General features: G+C 41.8%; 1 protein-coding gene across 11 annotated transcripts in view; it reads left to right on the top strand.

Moving 5' to 3' along the window:
* Positions 1 to 22,169, top strand: part of OSBPL10 (oxysterol binding protein like 10) — a 325,500-nt gene that overhangs the window by 143,448 nt on the left and 159,883 nt on the right. For 9 of the 11 annotated variants that reach the window (XR_004181986.1, XM_017956006.3, XM_031662890.1 and 6 more), the window contains one exon: positions 8,258 to 8,449. The exons of the other annotated variants lie outside the window; for them this stretch is intronic. Coding sequence is in view for 8 of the 9 variants with exons in the window: in XM_017956006.3 (XP_017811495.3) it covers positions 8,258 to 8,449 (192 nt within the window). In the remaining variant the exon portion in view is untranslated. The remainder of the gene's footprint in view (positions 1 to 8,257; positions 8,450 to 22,169) is intronic. 11 annotated transcript variants of the gene reach the window in all.

Genomic DNA, 22,169 nt, shown 5'->3' with positions numbered 1-22,169 from the left:
GGCCTCCCAAAGTGCTGGGATTACAGGCTTGAGCCACCGCGCCCGGCCACAATATATGAGCTTTTTTTACCGGGGAGGGGACACAAATATTTAGACCGTAATATGTACATATATGTATGTGTTTGTATGTGTGTGTATTTCCATTGTAGCTTTGTTAATATTTGTATCTGGTTGGGTGAGTTCTTCCCTTTTGCTCTTTTCAAAATTAACTTGACCTTTCATGAAACTTTATTCTTCTATTTACATATTAGAATAAATTTGTTGAGTTGCTCAAAAAATCCTGCTGGAATTTTTATTACAATAATTATAAAGCAAATTAGGGAGAACTGACATCTTTACAACATTAAGTTGTCCCATCCATTTACCTGATATGTGTATTTCCATCTTCTCAATTCTGCATTGATTTCTTTTCATGGATTAATTTTTTTTTCTCTATAAAGTAAAGGTCTCATATACTCCCTGTTTGGTTAATACTTGTACATCATAGTTTTTATTGCTATTGTGAATGATATCTTATTTTCTATTTTCTGATTGGTTATCGTTGATATGAAGGAATGCTATTGGTTTTTCTAAATTCATCATATATCTGACAACATTGTGAAACTTTTTTTTTTTTTTTTTAAAATAAAACAGTCACATCTACAGTGATTGTTTTCTAGTCCTATTTTGTTGACTAGTGCTTCCAGTAAACAGTGGTAGTGGAATTCTTGTTTCTAATATTAAAAGGAATGAAGCTAATTTTTAAAAAATTAAATATGATTTAAATATGATGGTTACTGTAATTTTTTGGTTTGTAGCCTAATTAAGAAAATTTCTTTTTATTCCTTGTTTTCAGATTTTTTCTCTATTAAAATGGCAATTCAGCATTTAACGGTCTCTGTGTTATGTTACTATATATATATAAAATAAAATTATTTTCTTTGGGGATCTGTAATTCTAGGAATATAGCCCACAATTGCCCTACTTTCAAAGGAGTGTTGTGTGTTTATTTTTATGATGATAAGTGATTAAGTTGAAGTTTTGGGTAAGAATAAAGATAAAAATGTGGAACAGTTGTCAGCTTTCTTCCTTTCTAGCAACTATTTTAAAGTCTGCCCTGTGTTAGATACTATTTTGGATGATGAGGTCCTTCTTTAATTGTGAAGGCCCAGCTGGAGGGGCTGAATCTCTAATCAGGTGTTTTCTGAGTTGAGTCTTGGATGAGATTTATAATTTGGGTCCGAGTTTTGTATGATTCATTTACCTTTTGGGAGCTGTAGACTTTAGATCTATAAAGGGAAAGGACTAGACTAGAATTATGTCTGAGATTCCATCTAGCTCTAAAATTGCATAGTTCCAAAGCATGAGAAATGCAGCGAATTGAGCTTTGTCAGCAGAAAGAGAGTCTTTCATATTTTCAGAATAAAGCATCCAAAAGGAGTCTTGGTACTTGGAATTGCAAGGCCCCCAAGCAAATGGTGTGGATGGAGGATGCAAAGTGAAGAAGGTGGAAGGTTTTGAAATCACACTTGACACTTCTGGGTAGATCTGTGGGAAGTGGCGAGAGAAGGGGGTCAAATGCACAAGGACAGTGCTTTCAGTTGAGTTGGGACCTTCAAGTTTGCCCTGGAGATTGACTAGGGATTCTAGAGCAGTTGAATTAACTGTTAAAGAAGAATCAGCAGGATTTATTGGCAAGGGGGTGGGGAGGGTGGAGGGAGGGGGGTTAGATGATTGGGGGATGGAGGAGTTGAAAATGATGGGGGGAAAAAAGCGAAAAATGTCAAGTTTTGTTTCTCACTATTTGTAGGAAATGAAATATATGCATTTGCTTGTGACAGTTTTTCAGAAATCTGGCATTTGCATGCATACTCATAGATTCAGGACAGTGTTTAGAAGCAGGCTAGAGACATCGTCTCTGGAAGAACCACAATTTTTCATTTGCACACATATTTGCATGCATTTATATTGCCATTTGAGAGGGTATTGGTATAAAGTTAGCGAAAAATGTTTAAGATATATTAAAGATTTGAAGATGAAATTTGAGGAAGAAATTTTCTATGCCTGGTTACTTAATATTGAAACTGTATTTCTGGATGAAAACAGGAATTTGGAAAAGTAGAGAGAGCTAGAACAAATTTGAAAAGCTAATCATGGAAATGAACTTGGAAAATTTCCCAGTTTTAATTCTACTTTAGGTCTGTTTAAGCTTGAAAGAATAGACAACTAAAAAACAAAAACAAAGCAATGCAAATTAGGTCAATATGAAGCTATTAAGCAAAATACTGGAATAGATTCATTTAAGAAACGGTTCACATTTTATTCAGATGTTGACTGTCAGGAAAGTGAAATTCCAACTAATTTTAATATACTATTTTAAAAATTGTTATGCTGTTTCTTTTTGTTGATTTTGAAGTACATTTGCTTTTAGAGGAAAAGGATTTTTATCCTTAGCTTTCACATATTTAGATATGGCACAATTTTTTTAGAGGAATAGAAGAAATACAATCCAATGATTTTAGTTGGTTAAATTTGTTCTTCAAAATATATTTCCAGACTTGTTGGATTTTTCTGTTTCCCTTGGGCTATTTTTTTCTGAAATATAGTATCTTGTTTTCCTCCTTGCTATGAAGGAATTCAAGGAAGTGAGGAAAATATGTTTCAAAGTAAATGTCATTTGAATGTTGTTACAATTAGTTGGTGCTCAGAAATTTTTCACATCAGAAAAATTTTCTACAGTAGAAGTGGTTGTCTCAAATGTCTATTTGAGATCTTATACCCCCTTTCCTCCCTTGCCTTCTTTTAATGCTAGTTCAGCAATTACAAACTTTTGATACATGTCTTAAGAGGTTTTTAGGACCAGCTGATCTTTTCTATTTGGAACTTTGTTTATTGCAAGTATTAAGGGAAACTTTCCATTATTTAAACTAATTATTTCTTTTTGGTAAACCATGTAGATTGGATTAGTTTATAGGGAACTTTGCTTTCTATAACAGGTGGGTTTCTGAAAATGTGAAATCATATTTTAAGTGCATTTTTTTCCTCTGAAGCAAGTGGTTTTTTAGTAATTAGGATGACTATCTTTTAAAGTTAAGGAAGCCTTAAGACTGTGACTACTTAAGATACCAAGGACCAAAATGGCCATATAGTTCAGTCAGGGAGCACTTAACAGCCATTCACCTATAATGAGGCTTGAAGACCTCATTTTATTTATTAATGATGGTATTTATTGCATACTTTATGACACATGCTTTATGTGTCTCTTCTCATATCTTTCTCCAACAACCCAATGAAGTAGGTAATATTAAACTTTAGAAAGGAAGATACCTACATTTTCTAGGTTACACAGTTTGCAAGTGGTGGAGCCCAGATTTGAACTCAGGCAGTTGACTTGAGAAAGTGTGCTCTTAACCACTCCCCACATTGTCCATAGTGCTGGATTGGTACTGGGCCTGTAGATGGTCCAGTGCTTCTCGCTCTAAGCTTTCTCGCACTTGGCTTCTATCTCCCAGGCTTGTTGCCCGTTTACCTTGGTTGGACAGATTCTTTCTAATGATTCCTCTCCTTTTCCAAGAATGCCTTTCCTAAATGGCGGTTTTGGCCAGTAGATACAAAGAGTATGTGTGTTTTGTCTTCTCTTTGCAAACTTGGGAAATTCAGGAATCATTCAATGAGAATGTAGGGAAAGACCAAGAGGCCTGTGTGATTGTGTGCAGATGCCTGGACAGGCTGTGAGCATTAGCACTTGGTCTCACCCGCTCCCACACTCTTTTTTGCTGTCACCCCATCATCAGTCAGGTGCTTACAAAGCGAGGGGACATAAGGAGTAGCCAGATGAGCACCTATGGCTGTGTGAGGGATAATTCTCCTAAGCAAAGGATGAAGAAACTTGCTCTTGACTCAGAATTTCCCACAGATGGCACACTTGGTGTTTCTAGTCACCCCCATTGAAGTAAATATTTGGAACAAAAACCTGCCATGTTGTTTCTCAGACTCTGTTAATTTTTTTTTTTTTTTTTTTTTTTTTGAGACGGAGTCTCGCTCTGTCGCCCAGGCTGGAGTGCAGTGGCCGGATCTCAGCTCACTGCAAGCTCCGCCTCCCGAGTAGCTGGGACTACAGGCGCCCGCCACCTCGCCCGGCTAGTTTTTTGTATTTTTTAGTAGAGACGGGGTTTCACCGTGTTAGCCAGGATGGTCTCGATCTGCTGACCTCGTGATCCGCCCGTCTCGGCCTCCCAAAGTGCTGGGATTACAGGCTTGAGCCACCGCGCCCGGCCAATATTTTAAATTAATAGCGAAGATAGGCTTTTATGACATGCAAGCATAATTTTGAAACAAAACCTGGAGATTGTAGACAGGCTGCCTTGTGGAAACACAGCCTGCTCGTTTATAGTGGCTGCAATTTGCTGCCTTTCTCACTTGTCCTTGTAATGACTGGTTACCTGTGGGATTTACCAAGGGTAAGACTTTTTTGTTCATGTTTATCCTGAAAGGAGGCATGGATGTGAATTACACTGTGAGAATCCCCAGTTAATGGAAAATTAAAGAGTTTTGACTCAGATTTACTGCTTGTAAATTCAGATGACAGCCAACCATTAAATAATGATCATGGGGTTAGACATTCACCATGGAATAATTTTGCTCTTGGGTGAATTTCTTGATTTATTGCCATTCATGGTGATACTGCTACAGGCAAAGGTGTCTATTGCCAGAGCTGTCTTCCTCTCTGATTTCTGATGAGTCCTCATTTCTACTCAGAATTAGATGTGTGTGTGTGTGTGTGTGTGTTTTCCCTACAATCTTGATATTTAATGGCTGACCCTGTAATTATTTAATTACGTTTTGGGCTTCTGACCAGTCTGACCCTATAGAAAATAAGAAGGTCAGCGACTCAGCAACTGCTTATGATTTTGTGCTAAGCAACTTCTTAACATTTTAAAAATCCATAAGGTTTTCATTGTTCAAGTTTTCAGTGATATTAAGAAACAAACGTTGTCCATGCAGCTTCTGCATGTCAGGCACTGTGCTAAGCATTTTATATGCATAATCTAATTTAAGTTTCATGATGATGTTTAAGGGTCAATGTTATTATTTCTCTTTTTAAAGATTAGGAAATTGATGCTTAATGAGAAAGCTTAAATAACTCACCCCAGATCACGTGGCAAGAACAGGGGTTTGGTAGGGGAGAAGTGGGGATAGAGGTGTGTGTATGAAGAATGAAACTTATGTGTCTGGTTTCAAAGCCCAGGGAAAAAAATCTGCCTTTTCCTGGACTGGAATAAGCCTCGCTGACAGGCAAAATATATTTCAGTGGACTGTTAATACTTAGGCAAATTTACTGTTATTAAAGAAATGTCCTCTTTCTCCCTCTACTCTCCAAGTGAAAAGATTGAAGCTGAAAGTAGGTGATTATTATAGCTCATTTTGATCAAGATATATATAGTTCTTAGACCACACATTTCTCCAATTACCTAACATATGGTTATTTCCTATCTTTATCTGCATTCTAATTCATTATGTCCAAGTCAAATCCAGAGAATCTTTACAATCTGCGGTATTTCAAGGTGAACCAAAACTCTGATTTCTACCCTGGCTCTCACCCCACTCCTCCATCCCCTGGTGATCTGTAGAATGATGAATCATTAATGTTTAACAGTGTTTAGAGCTGTGCTTGTTAGCTGAGGCCTGAGGCTAAGACTACCTTGGTATCCAGACTGTTGAGTTGCTATGTCGTGTGCTGCCTTGCCTGTCTAGCTTCGCAAAGCCTACTCAGGCTTCAGGCCCATCACCCTTGGAACATCCTGCCGTGACAAGATGAGCTCACTTCTTTGACATTTTCTGGCTGTATTGCCAAATTAGCCCCTGTTATGCACCATCTTGTAAGTGTGCATCTGTGTATGTTTCCCTCCGTCTGTCTCTGTATATTTGCATCTTACATCCCCAGCAATATTATAGGTATCTATGTCTCATACATTTTGTTTTCTTCCTGACACTACACAGTATATATTTTCCTAGGCACATAGTAGGTATTCAGTAAATCTTTGAATTGTAGGAGCTAGATGATTTCTACATTATCTAACCTGCCTTTTCTCAAGCTGAGATGAAGTATAGGAACAATTGGAATGTAAAGTTTATGCAGAATTAAAATGTTTTCAATAGGGAATACATTCATATAGTTCAAAGTGGAAGAATATAAAAAGTATACAGTGAAAAAATCTCCCCTCTTCTGTTTCTATCCTCTCATTCCCTGCTTCTGCACAAATAAACAGCCACTTGATAGTTTTATATGTATCCTTCCGCAGTAGGTTTGTTTTAAGCAAATAATTTTCAACAAGTTAAATAACAAAAATACTTATGTACCTCATGTTGGAAAAGCTATACTTTGCATACTATAGAACAATTATGTGCCTTCCTTCACTTAACTATCTAGCTGAGAGATATTTCCAGATCAATTCGCAGAAACCTCTTTCATTATTGTTTTATAGCTTGGTAGTATTCCATTACATAGATGTACCATAATTTATTTAACCCGTCCCATGCTGACGGACATTTGGATTGTTTTCTGTCCTTTGCCATCAAACATAGTGCTGCGGTGACTAACAGGGACATACAGCATTTCACCTGGCTGCAGGTATGTCTGGAGGATACATTCCCAGACGGGATTGCTGGAGCCAGGGGAGATATGTTTGTATCTGTGACGGGTCTGCTGATTGCTGTTCTCAGGGTTTTGCCATCTTTTTGACTTCCACAAACTTGTTTCTCTGTGGCCCTGTTGACAGATTGTGTACTCAGACTTCTGAATTTTTGCCAATCTGATGGGTGAAAGATGGTTATCTAAAGTAGTTTGAATTTACATTTATCTTCTGAGTACAGTTGAACATATTTTCCTATGTGTTAAAAGTCCTTTATATTTCTTTTTTTGTAAGCTGTCTTCATACCTTGGCCCATTTTAATAATTATTTCCAGCTCTACAATTTTCCTAGTTTATAGGTTGGCTTTGTTGGTGGTCGTAGTGGGGTATTTTGTTGGTCTATTTGTTTCCTTTGCAGAAGTTTCCAGTTTTTAGGTAATCAAATTTATCAAGATTTTCTTTTTTCTGTTCTTTTCTTTTTTGTGAGACGGAGTTTTGCTCTTGTTGCCCAGGCTGGAGTGTAATGGCGTGATCTCGGCTCACAGCAACCTCCGCCTCCCGGGTTCAAGCGATTCTCCTGCCTCAGCCTCCTGAGTAGCTGGGATTACAGGCATGTGCCACCACGCCTGGCTAATTTTGTATTTTTAGTAGAGACGGGGTTTCTCCATGTTGGTCAGGCTGCTCTCGAACTCCTGACCTCAGGTGATCCACCTGCCTTGGCCTCCCAAAGTGCTGGGATTACAGGCGTGAGCCATCGCACTCAGCTAAGCTTTTCTGGTATAGCTTTGGGATTTCAAAGTGTTAGGCCTTTCCTATCCCATGGTTACAAGTTTTCTTCTAGTACTGTTAGTTTTTCTTAAATCTTTGATCCATTCGAAGTCTGTGATCTGAGAGATGAATCCAGCTTTGTTATTCAGATGGCTTCCCAGTTATCCCAACATTTACTGAAAAACCCATCTCCACTAAGTTGAGATGCCATCTTTATCATCAACTAGATTGTAATTTGGATTATATATTACCACAGGATGAAATGTAAACATTGGACTAACAAATGAGGAATAATTGGTGGACAGCTTAGTTCATGCATACAGCCGACATTATTAAGCACTTAATAAATTAAACAATTGTGATATGCCAGACCTTGGGGATATAAAGTTGAGCATGAAAGCATCTCTTAAGAAAATAACTGGACAATCAATGAAATCTGGATGCAGTGGAATAAGAGCAGCAGAGAGGCTGAGAAAGCCAGGGAAATGCTTCACAGAGCAGGGAACACCATGCTGAGTTTCAAGGTTCAGCACCAGCCACGGAGGAAGGGCATTCTGGGAAGAGAAAATAATAGGTAGAGAGGCAGAGCTCTATGAGCGTCCATTGCGTGTGGGTCGGGGAGGCTGGGGGGCAGGATTTTGAATAGCTGTTCATGGCCATCATGTAGGACAGGAAGCACAATTGGAGATGAAACCAGAAGGGCAGTTCAGTGAGTATCTGTGGGATTTGGGCATGCAGTGTTGTTATACCTCCCCCGTACCTTCATCTCCCTAAAGAGATGTGGGGGAAAGATGAAGAGGTCCAAAATGAATAGAAGCCAACACTTAGTTGTGTTCTGCAGGTCAGTTGTTGAGTTTTGACACCTGTTGCTTATTCTAGAGTGCTCCGGGCTCCCGAAGCCGAAGTCTCACTTTGCTCCCACATGGAACACCCAATTCTGCGTCTCCCTGTAGCCAGAGACACCTCAGTGTGGGGGCCCCCGGTGTTGTCACAATCACGCATCACAAGTCGCCTGCAGCCGCCCGAAGAGCCAAGAGTCAGTATTCCGGCCAGCTTCACGAAGTCAGAGAGGTAGGCTTTGCTCTCCTACTAGGTTAAGCAGCCCCGGGGAGGTGGGGGCTGTGACAGGGGCTCTGCCGACTCCTCTTCCTTTGCGCCGTCTTGATTTGTGGAGAGAGGACCAGCAGCAAACCTCCCAGCTACACCGCTATGACAGTCCCTCCTGGTTTAAAAAAAGTTAATTGTTCCTATTTCTTCTTAGGTTAAGCGAATTGTTAGGAGACTCCTCTCAGAATTCAGAAAGCGGAGAAAGCAAGCGTACAAAAATATGGATGTAAATGGAAGTACAGTTAAATCCACGCTTGTAGCAAAGACTAGGCCCAACTCCATGGATAATAAGAAAATAGCTCTGGGTGTTTTGAAATTCAGGAAGTGTCGGACATAACGCAGATTCCCCCCATTTTCTGCCCTGCTTCACTTTTTCTCTCCTCTCCTCCTTCCCTTCATAGACACACTCCACGGGGGGTGTTGGGTAGTGAAAAGAATACTGTCCTTGAAGTCAGAAGACTGTTGTTTAAGAGCATCTCTTTTAACAGCTCCAAACCTCAGTTTCTATACCTGTAAAATGGAAATAAAACAGGCTTTGCCAGCCTTCTCTGGGGAAATAAGAGGATCATTTGTGATAATGAAAACTCTTTAATTGTGCCTTATAAAAGTGACATGAGGTTCCGTTTAAATTTTGCTTTTGATGCACTGGGAAGTCATCAGTTTGGGGATCCCACATCCCTAGTATCCCTGTCATCCTCTGCAGCTGTTATAGAGAACAGACTCTCAAATAAATGATGTTGGTTTTGGTTGCCTACTTCCTTTGAGTGCTGAGATTTTTTTGCTCTGCAACTTACTTGGGTACAGACCAGTTTGCTTTCCTCTTAGAGAAAGTGGCAGGGCTCTTCCTCTGTGTCACACAGAATGAGACTCCTAGACTAGAGTCTTGCTGCTGCTTGAATTAGCATGCATCTTGCTTTAGTTTTTAAATGTCACAAGCCAGGTGTAGTGCTCTGATAGCTGACTATCTTGGTTCTGAATCTGGCCCAGGAAGGACAGTCTAAAATCAGAGTCAAATCTGTAGATGCATACGAAAGACACATTTTTTTCTTGAAAGATTTTACATGTATATACTCTGTCTTGCCTAATAAAGAAAAAGTACAGAGTCAGAATTCTACTGGAATTTTCAGGTAGAATGCTTACTTTGAAATAGTCATCCTGATGTGTTAAAAAGGAAAAAAGTGGGCCGGGCCTGGTGGCCCATGCCTGTAATCCCAGCACTTTGGGAGGCCAAGGTGGGTGGATCACTTGAGGTCAGGAGTTCGAGACCAGCCTGGCCAACATGGTGAAACACCATCTCTACTAATAACACAAAAATTAACTGGGCATGGTGGCACGTGACTGTAGTCCCAGCTACATAAGAGGCTGAGGCAGGATAATCGCTTGAACTGAGGAGCCAGAGGCTGCAGTGAGCCGAGATAGCCCCACTGCACTCCAGCCTGGGCAGCAGAGCGAGGCTGTGTCTCAGAAAAAAGAAAAAGAAAAAGTGGCTATTAGCTTAATTGTGTTACATTAGTTGATATGATGAATGATTGTGCACGGGTTTATATTTCTTTTTATTTTTCTTAGCACCTTTTCAAAACATCGTATAATGGAAAATATTCAAATATATGCAAAATAGAATAGTAATGCAACCCTATATCCATCACCTTACTTTAACAATTTAAATTTTCTGTTGTTCTTGTTTTATCTATTTTTAATTCCCCCACCACTTTATTTTTCCTGCTAGAGTATTTTAAAGAATAGTTAAGTTTTATAAAAAGTTCCTGTTAGATAAATACCGTTACATTAACTGGCAGTGATAAAATGATACAACACTTAACTATGATACCATCGTTTCACTTTTATGTAGACCTCATTGCAGATTAGTTTATGAGTCATTTGAAACCGTAACCTTGAACAAAGGCAGGTGAAAGTTTATGGTATTTTGATAATTTTCTTTATTGTATTATAATGAATCTCTGTAGACTTACTGTTAAAAATGATAAGCCTGTATGTATGAAAAAAATTTTTTTTCTTAGGACTTGTGTGTATTGAGCAGTGACCTAAATAAAGGTTGAGGTACTTTAGCATGATTAATTAGTAGCATTTGATTCAACAGAATCTTTTCTACCTTCATTTAAAAAGAATTCAATTTTTTAAAAGAATAGAAGTATGGCTTTTGTGTGTGGTTGTACAAAGAAGTTTAATTTATATAAAGTCTATAATGCAAGTTTATATTGCAAAAAATGTATTAAGAAAATTAAAATTACCTATAATTCTACCTCCCTACAGGTAACCACTGTTAATCTTTCAATGAATTTACTTTTGGGTTTTTTCCCCTGTATATTACAGATGTAGATACGTAAAAATCTATACAGAGTGATCTAAATTTTGTAAATGAATACATATATGCTTTTTTTCCCTTTATATTGTTTTTTCTCTGTTGTCTATCTATTGGGGAAAGCTATTGAAATTTCCCAGAGTTTCATGATACGAAAAATAATTAGGTGAAACCAGGTCCGGTGGCATGCACCTGTAATTCCATCTACTTGGGAAGCTGAGGCAAGAGGATTGCTTGAGGCCAGGAGTTCAAAACCAGCCTGGGCAACACAGCAAGACCCCATCTCAAAAAGGAAAAAGAAAAAGTAGGTGAAATGCCTCTATAGCCATTTGGTTTGGTTTTTGTACTCTTGGGTGATGGTATATTTCTTCAGGTTCTTGCTTTTTGTATATTGATAACCATTATTACTCAAAATTTAAGTAAGATTGTTGACATATAAGTGCCAACACTGGTAATGGAGAGAACTTTAGGGTGCTGAGTCTCTTTAGGAAGAGTTTAAAGTTTCAGTCCTCAGACACTGTGTCCACCTTCACTCCTGATGGGAGATGGGTAGCTGTTCTGTGGCATTTGTCATTTTGTGATGTGGCCAGGTCCACCTTGGGAACTATCCGAGCAAATTGCACTCATACTAGAAAGTTCTGCAGTTATTAATTTCAGAGCACAAAGGTCACTGCTTTAAGGTTCCACTGTATTTATCTATAAAATAGCTCGAAGAAAATGGAATAGCATTTTTAACCCAGCTGTTCAGGGAAGATAAACTTATGACCACAGAAGCAATGGAGAAAATCATCATACACAAGACAGATGTGCCAGAATATCAGGAGAATAAAAGAGAAATAGCCCAGCCAAAGGCAATACAGTAAATAGTAAATGGAATGCTACAGCATTGGTGAAAATAATGGGACAGTTTGAAAGATTAAATGGTTATCCAAAATATAAAGAATTGAGATACCAAAGGTTGGAACCCAGCATCTTCTCAGGAAGTGGTTAGGAGAGATCAGTATAGGGAATTTCAGAGACTGTCATCATGAGCAACAGATATATTCTCTTTAGCAATTCAAGAAATGAAAATTAAGGCAACTGTTTGTGAAATCATCAGAACTAATTCTAGCCCATTATTGGTTGGGGTAGTAAGAAATGTTGACTGTGCTGCAGATTGTCTTTTTGCTGCAATCTGGTGATGTATAATAAGAATGAAACATAAAACAAACTGCATTGCCAGTGACCCATACATTTCCTGCTGGGAATCATACCTGAGGAAACAATTTATGGAACTGGGACTAGGAGGAAGAAAAATTAATTTGGATAAAGCTATTCATACTAATAAAGGCATAGATTCAATACAAGACATTAAGGGAATGACTAAACAATAATACATTTTAGATTCTTAGTTACTCTGTAGTAATTTAAGATAAGAATCATGTCAGTATTATTACTACATGGACATGTATGCATAAAATGAGTAGGAAAATAAGTGTACAGAATAATGTATATACATTGGACCCTATAGTCAATAAGCTCCAGAAGTTGTTTAAAACAGTGGTTCCCAGAATTTTGGATTTTCCTTGCAAACGAAGTTTTAGAAATAGAATTTTAGGAGCAACATAGTATTGCTATTTTAAAATTTACCCAGAAAGGACATTTTGAAAATAGTCATAATCTCTGCTTTCCACTATCTCATAAAAACGTCTCGATGTCCCCAAAGGAATATAATCTCAAATAAAGAGTCATTTATTGCATTGAATAAGAAGTCTTAGGGGGCTGGGTGCAGTGAATCACGCCTATAATTCCAGCACTTTGGGAGGCGAGGTAGGAGGATTGCTTGAGTCCAGGAGTTCAAGACCAGCCCTGGCCACACAGACTCCATTTCAAAAAAAATTTACAGATTTGCCGGGTGTGGTGGCTCGTGCCTGTAGTCCCAACCAGTCAGGAGGCTGAAGTGGGAGGATTGCTAGAGCCCAGGTGTTTGAAGTTGCAATGAGCAATGATTGTGCCACTGCACTCCACCCTAGACGACTGCGCAAGACTCTTTCTCAAAAGAAAAAAAAAAAAATCTTGGACCGGAAGAGACTTCCTCGTGGATTGATTCTGGCCTGTGCATCTGTGTTTCCAATTTGTCTCCTCCCTTGCCACTGTCAATCACTCTTTTAGTTCATGCCTTGCTCTATCTCCAGAAAACCACCTTCCTGAATGGAAACATTTTATCATGTCACCTTTCTGCTATTAAAACAAACAAAACCCCAAACCTTTTCGATTCCCCACTGTCCATAGGATAAAGGTCAAACTCTCCTGGGTGGCCCACAAGCCCAGCTTCCTGCAGTGTGTGCTCCTCCATCTCCCAACCCTCAGTGCCCCTTCTTGTCCTCACTGGGGACTCAGGACCTCCTCTGTTGGGAGGCCCACCGCTCAACAGAACTTTCTGCCAAAATAGAAATGTTCCGTATCTTTACTTGATATGGAAACATTCATATCTTGGCTCCACTAGGAAAAGTTGAGTGTACCAGAAGACTTAAGATCTACGATGGTGATGCAGGAGGTTTTATCGAGTGAGATGGGATGATATGCCTGCCACTGCAAGATATCCACTGGCAAGCAAGGAAGAACCAAGAAACAGCCGAGGAGGAGAAGCGCAGACAGACGGCACTTCCAAAGCAAGAGAAAGCATTGATAGGTGAGTGATGTGAAGGCTTTGGTGGACAGTGGCCAGAGCACAGATGTATGATCACACACTCTGCGTCCAAACCAACGAAGATGGCAGGTCTGTCGATGGAGAACCTAGTCCAAGGCATCACCTTGAGATCTGATCTTGCCCTTGATGATATCAAACCGTACATACCAAACCTTGCAATCATTTCCAATGCTCTTGTAGCAACCATCGGTCAGCAGAAAGTGATCCTTCAGTGCGTTGAAGAACGATTTGGACCATTTTTTGGATCAGAGACTGTTTATGATGCCCTGACCATGACTCAACAGAACACTGTAACAATAGAGACTCATGTCAAGGCACTTAAGCACAATTTAGATTAAATTGCAAAGACAGTGGATGGCAGTACTAGATCTCAAATTGGCCAACCTGCAACTACAGCAACTGTCAAGGTGGTCCCATGAGCTCTTCCTGCATCCATTTATCCCTTCCATATGTTCAAGCTGTCGTCATTTCCTGTTTCTTCAGGCCCAACTGCTTTCATTGACCACAGTGTCTTTATAGAATTAAAAAAAGGGGCAGGGCGTGGTGGCTCATGCCTGTAATCCCAGCTGAGGATTGGGAGGCCGAGGCGAGAGATCGCCTGAGCTCAGGAGTTTTAAGACAAGCCTGGGCAACAGGATCGTCTTAATGAAATCCCATCTCTACCAAAAATGCATGAAAGTAGCTGGGTGTGGTGGCATGCACCTGTGGTCCCAGCTATTTGGGAGACTGAGGTGGGAGAATCCTTTGAGCCTGGGAGGCGGAAGCTGCACTGAGTCAAGATGCACTCCAGCCTGGGTGATAGAGGCAAACCCCATCATACACACACACATGCACACACACTACATTAAAAAGGGGCTAGTCAAAATGAGTTCTTGAAATGTGCACAGTATGAATGGAGATGTGCTGTAATATAAAATGCACTCTAGATTTCAAAGACTTAGTACAAAACAAGGTAAAATATGTCATAATTTTTAATACTTACATACTAAGGAAATCATAATATATCCATTCAATTCAACAAAATATTTTAGAATTTATTCTACCTATTTCTTTTTACCTATTTATTATTTATTGCCCCCTGCATGGGCTGTGGACAGGTTGGGAGAAGGTCTTTCTACCTTTTAAATTTGCCTACTAGAAAACGTAAAGTTATGTACGTGTCTCACATTTGTGGCTTGGCTTATGTTTCTCTTGGATAGCACTGCCCTAGACTGTGAGCTTGCTTACTCACCCACTCCTACCTTCGTTCTGCAGGTATTAATTGAGCACCTTCTATGTGCCAGACCACAGATATCTATGTTAAAGGTCACGTCTTATTCATCTTTGCATCTTTCAGCCCTAGCACAATCACTAGGCATACTGATGAACAAATTGAATTAAGGACTCATTCTCTAGCTGTTAGGGCTCCTTTAAAATGGCATATGGAGGTATGCAAGGGTTGCTTAGGTAACTATATGTCAGCTACCTGGCAGTTGGTTGAGGGTTGTCAGGTACTCATTTAATCTTCTCTGACTGATAGCATTGGGTGAGTGTACATCTAGATGACTATGTGACTGTGGGGAAAAGTGATGATGGTATAAGCCTCTTAATGTGCCACTTGAATTGTTTTATAAATGGAATCTAGTATATTTTTTAAAATTAATTTGATCCCCTCAGTTATTTAAGCATGTGATGATTGAAATGTATGGTATTTATTGTATTGTATATTTTTTCTATTTTAACTTTTTTTTTTTTTTTTTTTTTAGAGTTGGGGGTCTCACTCTGTTGTAGGCTGGAGTATAGTAGATCAATCATGACTCATTGCACCCTCTAACTCCTAGGCTTAAGCAATCCTCCTGCCTTAACCTCCTGAGTAGGAGTATAGGCACATGCCACTATACCTGGCTAATTTTTTAAAAAGTTTTTTCTAAATATGGGATCTTGCTATGTTGTCCAGGCTGGTGTTGAACTCCTGGCCTCAAGCGATTCTCCTGCTTTGGCCTCCCGAAGTGCTGGGATTACAGGGGTGAGCCATTGCACCTGGCCTTTAACTTTTGTATGTCTAGTTATTACAATAGTTTTTAATGTGGCTCACACTTACTTAAATAGACACAAGTTCCATTGGTACAAGTACAATGTAATTTTAATAAAATTCTTCCTTGCTAGATGTTTTCTGAAGACATGCAACCCTAATACATGTTTTTACTGAATACTTTTTTTCAGTTGTGATATTTGAGACTTAAAAAACCACACTTAATTCAGTAGGGAGGCTTTGGATTCACAGCATGATGAGGGAAAAGGTGGTGCCGTTGAATACTGTGTGTGTGTGAAGCACAAATATAGATTTAGTTACGCAGTGAAAATTTAGAAACAAATAGGAATTATCCTTCTTTGAAACTTTTTTCATTGTTTACTTTTGCTTCCAGGCACACAGTCATCTGACAAAGAGGAAAGCTGTGTGCTGCACTGGTTTACTGGGTAGATTAACTGGGTTGAGGCTGCGTAATTTAATATGATTTTAAAGAAACCTTTTCCAGAGTCTGATATGTGGAGGGAGATGTGTGTTTATGTCATCTCACCTATGAGAATTTATATGTTTCTTCATGTAATTGCAATGTTATGTTTACTGACTACACACACATAGGGAAGACCCTTTAATGAAGTTGCTGTCTTTATAAATGGATATTAACTCTATCCTCTCCTTTTAGGATGATTTGGTGTGATCTTGGTTCACATGGATTCAGTAAATACCTGGTTAGAAATTCGTGTACAGCCTCTGTTATGGAAGCAGTAACTGTGAACTGTCACCCTAACACATTTTATTAGCTGATCAATTTTAAGGTAGTGATCTGTACTGGCAGCATTGAATACGGGCCATCACCAGGGAAACCACATTTAGGGTACAAAGTGAATTTACCCTTTGTGTGAACAGAATGATTACTTTTTCAAAAGTCCTAAATTAATTTTCCTGTGTACTTTTTGGATAGATGATGACAAGTAACCATAAAATGTATTTTTAGTGGCAATTTGCCATCTCTGAAAATAAGTCAGTTTCAAACTTCAGTTTTCAAAAAATGTTAATGTGGAATTAGTTAATAGCAGCAGTTTCCAAATTTTTTAAAGCAATAGAGTGGGTTGTTTGTGAGTAAAAATATTAGATACTTACTGTGTAAGAGCAGGTGGAGTTGGTGTTTTATGAGAGCAGATTTACTTTAGAAGGTAAAAGGGGCATTTGTTGATAGTGAAGCAGGTTGGCTGGAATAGTGAGAATGAGAATTTATGACCACCTGTACAATCCCTTATCAGCCTCTGTCTGCATCTGTGAACTCTGAAGCAAACATTTGTGTGGTCTGTGGAACACCATGGGGTCCTTTGAGAGTCATTGGATTTGGTTGTCCACTGACGGCATCTCAGGTGAACAACAACAAAAGCCCAACGTGAGATAATGTCCCCCACCCATCCTCAGCTCATTGTCCAACTGCTGCCCTGGGAGGAGAATGCTCAGCTGTGGTCTCAGCCTGTGGGGAGCACGGCATGGCTGGGTGGGGTGTGGGAGGTGGGAGAATAAACCCTCAGTTTACTCTCTCACCAGGCTCTTTTTGTTCATTTACATATTACACTTGGAAATTAGGCATTTGTTTACCTGTTTATTGTCTGACCCCTTGTCTTCCTCCATCTAAAGGTGTTTTTGGTTTAACCTGTTTATTCCCAAGCCCTTAGCACAGCACCTAGCGCTTGAAAGATGCTCAGTAAAAATTGGAGTAAATGAGTGATTTCCCATTAAGAGGATTATAACCACTGGGAAATACTTCTCTATAGATTAGGTCTAAGAAGCCTTTGAGAGGAAGGAGTTTCTCACCCAGCACCATCTTCTTAGGAGTTGAGGTCCCAAAGCAGATGCAAGGGGGAACTTGGGCCAACTGCATTGTATACTTACAGCGGTTTCTCACTGTGGCCTGGGCACACTTAGGTACTTCTTCTCCTAGTGCTTGGTATACTTTATACCTATCTATATTTTTAGCAAATATTTCTTTATGTTGTAATTTTTTTTTTTTTTCCCAAGACGGAGTCTCGCTGTCTCCCAGACTGGAGTGCAGTGGCATGATCTCAGCTCACTGCAACCTCCGCCCCCAAGGTTTAAGCGATTCTTCTGCTTCACCTTCCCGAGTAGTTGGGACTACAGACACACGTCACCACGTCTGGCTAATTTTTGTATTTTTAGTAGAAACAGGGTTTCACCCTATTGGCCAGGCTGATCTCAAACTCCTGACCTCATGATCCACTCGCCTCAGCCTCCCAAAGTGCTGGGATTATAGGCGTGAGCCACTGTGCCTGGACATAATTATTATTTGTAAATGTCCCCATTAGTCCATAACCTTCTTTCTTAAGGGCATGACTTTATAATAGCTACTACTACATGAATAATAATATTTCATACTTGTTGGGATCTTACCAGGTACCTGGGTTCAATGCTTTACTTGTGCTATCCTCAAGTCAACACTGTGAGGTAGATACTATTGTTTTCCCTAGATTAAGACAAGAAACTGAGGCCTAAAGAGGTTAAGGCAAAGAGAGGTGTACTAGCTAGGGTTCAACCAGAGAAACACAACCCTAGGAGATCTACATTAAGAGATTTATTAGGGGGAATTGGCGTATATGATTGTGGGGGCTATTCAGGCAGGTCCAGGATCCATGGAGCAGACACAGAAGTGGCCATCTACAGATGGAATTGCTTCCTTTAGAAAGCCTTGGCTCTGCTCTTTAGACCTTTCAGCTGAATCTGTCCCATCCAGATGATCTCTGTAATCTCTCTTACTTAAAGACAACTAATAATGAACTTTATCCACATCTACAAAATACCTCTCAGAAACATCTAGGTTCATATTTAGTTGAGTAACTGGGAACTGTAGCTTCACCAAGTTGATACGGCCAAAAAAGACCATCATGAGAAGTCACATGTGTGTGAAGTGGTTGATTCTGGCCCAGGAAATTTGACCACGAACTATCACACCAGGTGCCAATTCTTGTGCTGGGAGCTGGGGCGGCAGTGGCTGCCAAGGCCATGGCTGTCCCGCCCTCCTGGAAGTATGGCTGAGACTCTTGATCTCTGTATCCCTGACTCCTACATGGCCCCTAACCTGTGCAGTACCCCTGTGAGGACTTGATGAATTTATTCACTTGGATGAGTCACCAGAACACAGCACTTTTCAGTAGAAAGAGCAGTGACCTCAGTTCCAGTCCATGGGCAAGTCACATTACATCTCTCATATGTAAAGTGGAAATATCGCAACTGCTTACCTTGATGAACGATAGAAGTAAAAGTGCCCAGCCGAGTGTAGCACAAGGCAGGTGCTCAAGCCAATGATCAGAGATTCCCAGACACGTCAAACTGAGGTCTCAGAGAGGGGAGAACCTCAAAGCTGCCGTCGTCACCCTTCTAGTTTGTCAGCCTGGGTAGGCCAGAATGGGAGAGGGAGGTATCATCAGCGGGGGAGCCTCTGAAAAAGTTCTCTTGTCCATCCCACCCCTTAATGTGGGAGCCGCATCCCCGGCTCTAACAAAGGTCTGTGTGAAGGTGAGGAGCCACTCTTGTCCTGCACCCTGAGTGGATGTGTCCTATCTGTCCTTCCCTGAAAGTGGCAATCTTAGCAACCGTGCTCTTGGTAGAATGTGGGAGTCTGTATTTTGCCTGAAAGTGCCTGCTGGTAACATGACAGTGTCTCAGAAGTCTCTGAACACCTCCTACCCTACTCACTAGTGATTTTTAAAGAAAGCGGTGGGGGTGGTGGTGGAGTGGGGGGAGGCCCGTTATGACCAGTTCACTGAGTTTTGTACTTTGTAATTCCTCTAACCTGACCAAAGCGGATGAGACCAGCTGTCACTGCCTTGTCCTTGAAGCCCATTGGACTTTGAGGTGGTCTCAAGTGGGAAGTCCACTCAGGAGGGCCACTGGGTTAGAAAGAGATCATTGGCCCCTTTTGGAGTAGGAGTGGGGAGCATGCGGAGACTGAACAAAACAGCGAGCAGAGGCCAAGAGCTGGAGAAGCAGTTCGTGGAGAAGTTGATTGCTGCCAGCAGCTAGAGGGTAAGCAGCTAAGTCACAGACTGTTGGGCTGCTGGGTTAGAGGAGACCATGAGAACTGCTATGGCGCTGTGCGAGCCAGGGTTCTTCGAGAGATGGGACCAATAGGATGTGTATGTGCGTGTGCATGTATATATATACATACGCATGCATGCACACACAGAGAGAAGTTTATTTTAAGGAATTGGTTCATGGAATTTGGGAGGCTGGCATCTTGTAAATCTGCAGGGTGGGCCATCAGGCCGGAGATGAGGGAAGAGCCGATACTCCAGTCCAGGTCTGAAGATGACTGCCAGCACCATTGTTTCTTGCTCAAGAGGAGGTCGGTCTTTTGTTCCATTGAGGCCTTCAGTGGACTGGAGCGGCCCAGCCACATTACAGAGGGCAATCTGCTTTATTCAGAGGACACCAATATAAATACTACGCTCATCTAAAAAGCACCCTCAGGGAAACATGTGAGGGTGATTTCTTTGTTTTTTGAGACAGGGTCTCCCTCTGTCACCCAGGCTGGAGTGCAGTGGCACGATCCTGGCTCACTGCTACTTCTACCTCTCAGGCCCAAGCCATCCTCCTACCTCAGCCTCTCAAGTATCTGGGACCACAGGCGCGTGACCACCATGCCCAGCTAATTTTTGTATTTATTTGTAGAGACATAGCTTTGTAATGTTGCCCAGGCTGGTCTCAATCTCCTAAGCTCAAACAATCTGCCTGACTTGGCCTCCCAAAGTGTTGGGATTACAGGCATTGATGGCAGTGGCTGCAGCAGGGAGGCTTGGCTGGGGCCGCACACTCCCTGGAGCTGGTGGGAGCCCTGCCCCTTCTGAGGTGGAGTGGGAGCTCCCTGGGTGCCGCTGCCGTTGCCCAAACTGCAGTCCAGACCCAGGCCTCCTGCTCTATCGAGCAGGCAGGAGCCTGCCCTCCTTGGTGGGGCCACAGCTGCCTAAACTGTGGCTGTGGATCCAAGCCTCCCTGTGCTCTTGGACGGGGCTGGGAGCCGGCATGATTTGCTCTGCTGAGTGCAGCTGCCACCACCTGACCCACAGCTGCAGATCCTGGGCCTCCAGCTCCATGGAGCAGGCAGGAGCTGGGGACGAGCAGGAACCCTGCCCTTTCTAAGTGGATGGGACGGGAGCTCCCTGGTGCAGCCTGCATCTTTGGGGACCAAGGAAGGGCCTCCCCTGTCCCCCTACTGGCTTGAGGATGTCTGCCTCTGCTGTCTGGTCTCTCTCCTCTCCCACTGCCGTTTGGGGCCAAGCCATGGGGCCCTGAATGGCAGCAGGAGAGAGAGGGTCCTGCTAGAAGGGGGTGGGTCCCCAGTAAGGCCCCATCTTTAGGTCAGGGAGGGTCTGAAGGCTGAGGGCCGGGCTGCCAGTCCCACTGACCAGAGTGGGGACTCCTGGTGCCTCTTCTGGGCCCGCCCATGGCCACCTGTGGACCAATTGCATGCACTTTCTCTCCCCGAGGTCCATAAAAGCCCTGGGCTCAGCTGGAGCAGGGAGAGGATGGCCAGGGGATGCAGCGGGCAGAGGGATGGGATGATTAGCTGCAGAGTAGAGTACCTCTCTGCTGATAGCTGGAGATGACGGAACAACCAGTTGCAGAGAGGAGCTGGTCTCTCTGCTGAGAGCTGCAGAGACATCCTACCGGCGGAGAGGAGCCACCCTGTCTAGGGCCTCCTCTCTGCAGAGAACTGAACGCTTGACAGATGGCCTGCCTACAGAGAGGAGCCACCCACTGCGGGTCTCCTCTGAGCTGTTGTAACACTCAGTAAAGCTCATCTTTGTCATTTCACCCTTCACTTGTCTGCATACCTCCTCCTTCCTGGATGCAGGACAAGAACTCAGGCCAAGGTGCTGCAGCCACAGATGTTTCCAGGAAGAAAAGTGACACCTTAAAGATCCAGTAACAGCATGAGCTACTGTGCCTGGCCCAGATTAATGTTTGACCAAATATCTGGACACTGTGCCCAGCTAAGATGACACATAAAATTACCCATCACAAGCATCCTGGACTGTCTTGTTTCCCTGTGTAGTTTTACTACACGTGTCTGTCCCCCTGAGGTCCCTGAGCTTGTTTCTGGAAAGTGAAGGGAGCCTGACTATCACCTGTCAAGCAGGCTTTGTTCTTGCACAGACACTGTGAGGCCAGAGCTTGTCTATGATGCAGTGGATGGAGTGATGTGTGCAGCCTGGCTCTTGTCCAGGGGCTTGATAATCTAGGTGGTTGGTTTAAACTGACATGAAAGTTACTTGGTGTTACAGTCGTCATAGGAATTCACCAGAGGGCAAGGCCACAGTGGACTGACTGTCCCTCCACGTAGACCTGCACCCTGTGGGCTCCACAGTCACTGGGACCCCTGGAAGAGTCACTCCTGGATTCAGCAACTGGGGCAGGACTGACTGTATACCTTTCAAACCTTTCCTTCTGACGATTAGAGTATTGCTGAACATCTGTCTTGTCTTGCCCCTCTCTGGCTCACAGAAAATTCATGTCTTAGATGCCTTTGAAGCTTTGCAGTCGGAAGCTAAGTGGCAAGTTATTTTTTATCATAGTTCAGTGACATGAAAGGTTGTTCTGCCTGTTTTTATCTCATGGCAATTTAATACAAGGAGCC

The sequence above is a fragment of the Papio anubis genome, chromosome 2 (assembly GCF_008728515.1).
Source record: "Papio anubis isolate 15944 chromosome 2, Panubis1.0, whole genome shotgun sequence".
Lineage (NCBI taxonomy): Eukaryota > Metazoa > Chordata > Mammalia > Primates > Cercopithecidae > Papio > Papio anubis.
This window is presented reverse-complemented; position numbering and strand designations above follow the sequence as displayed.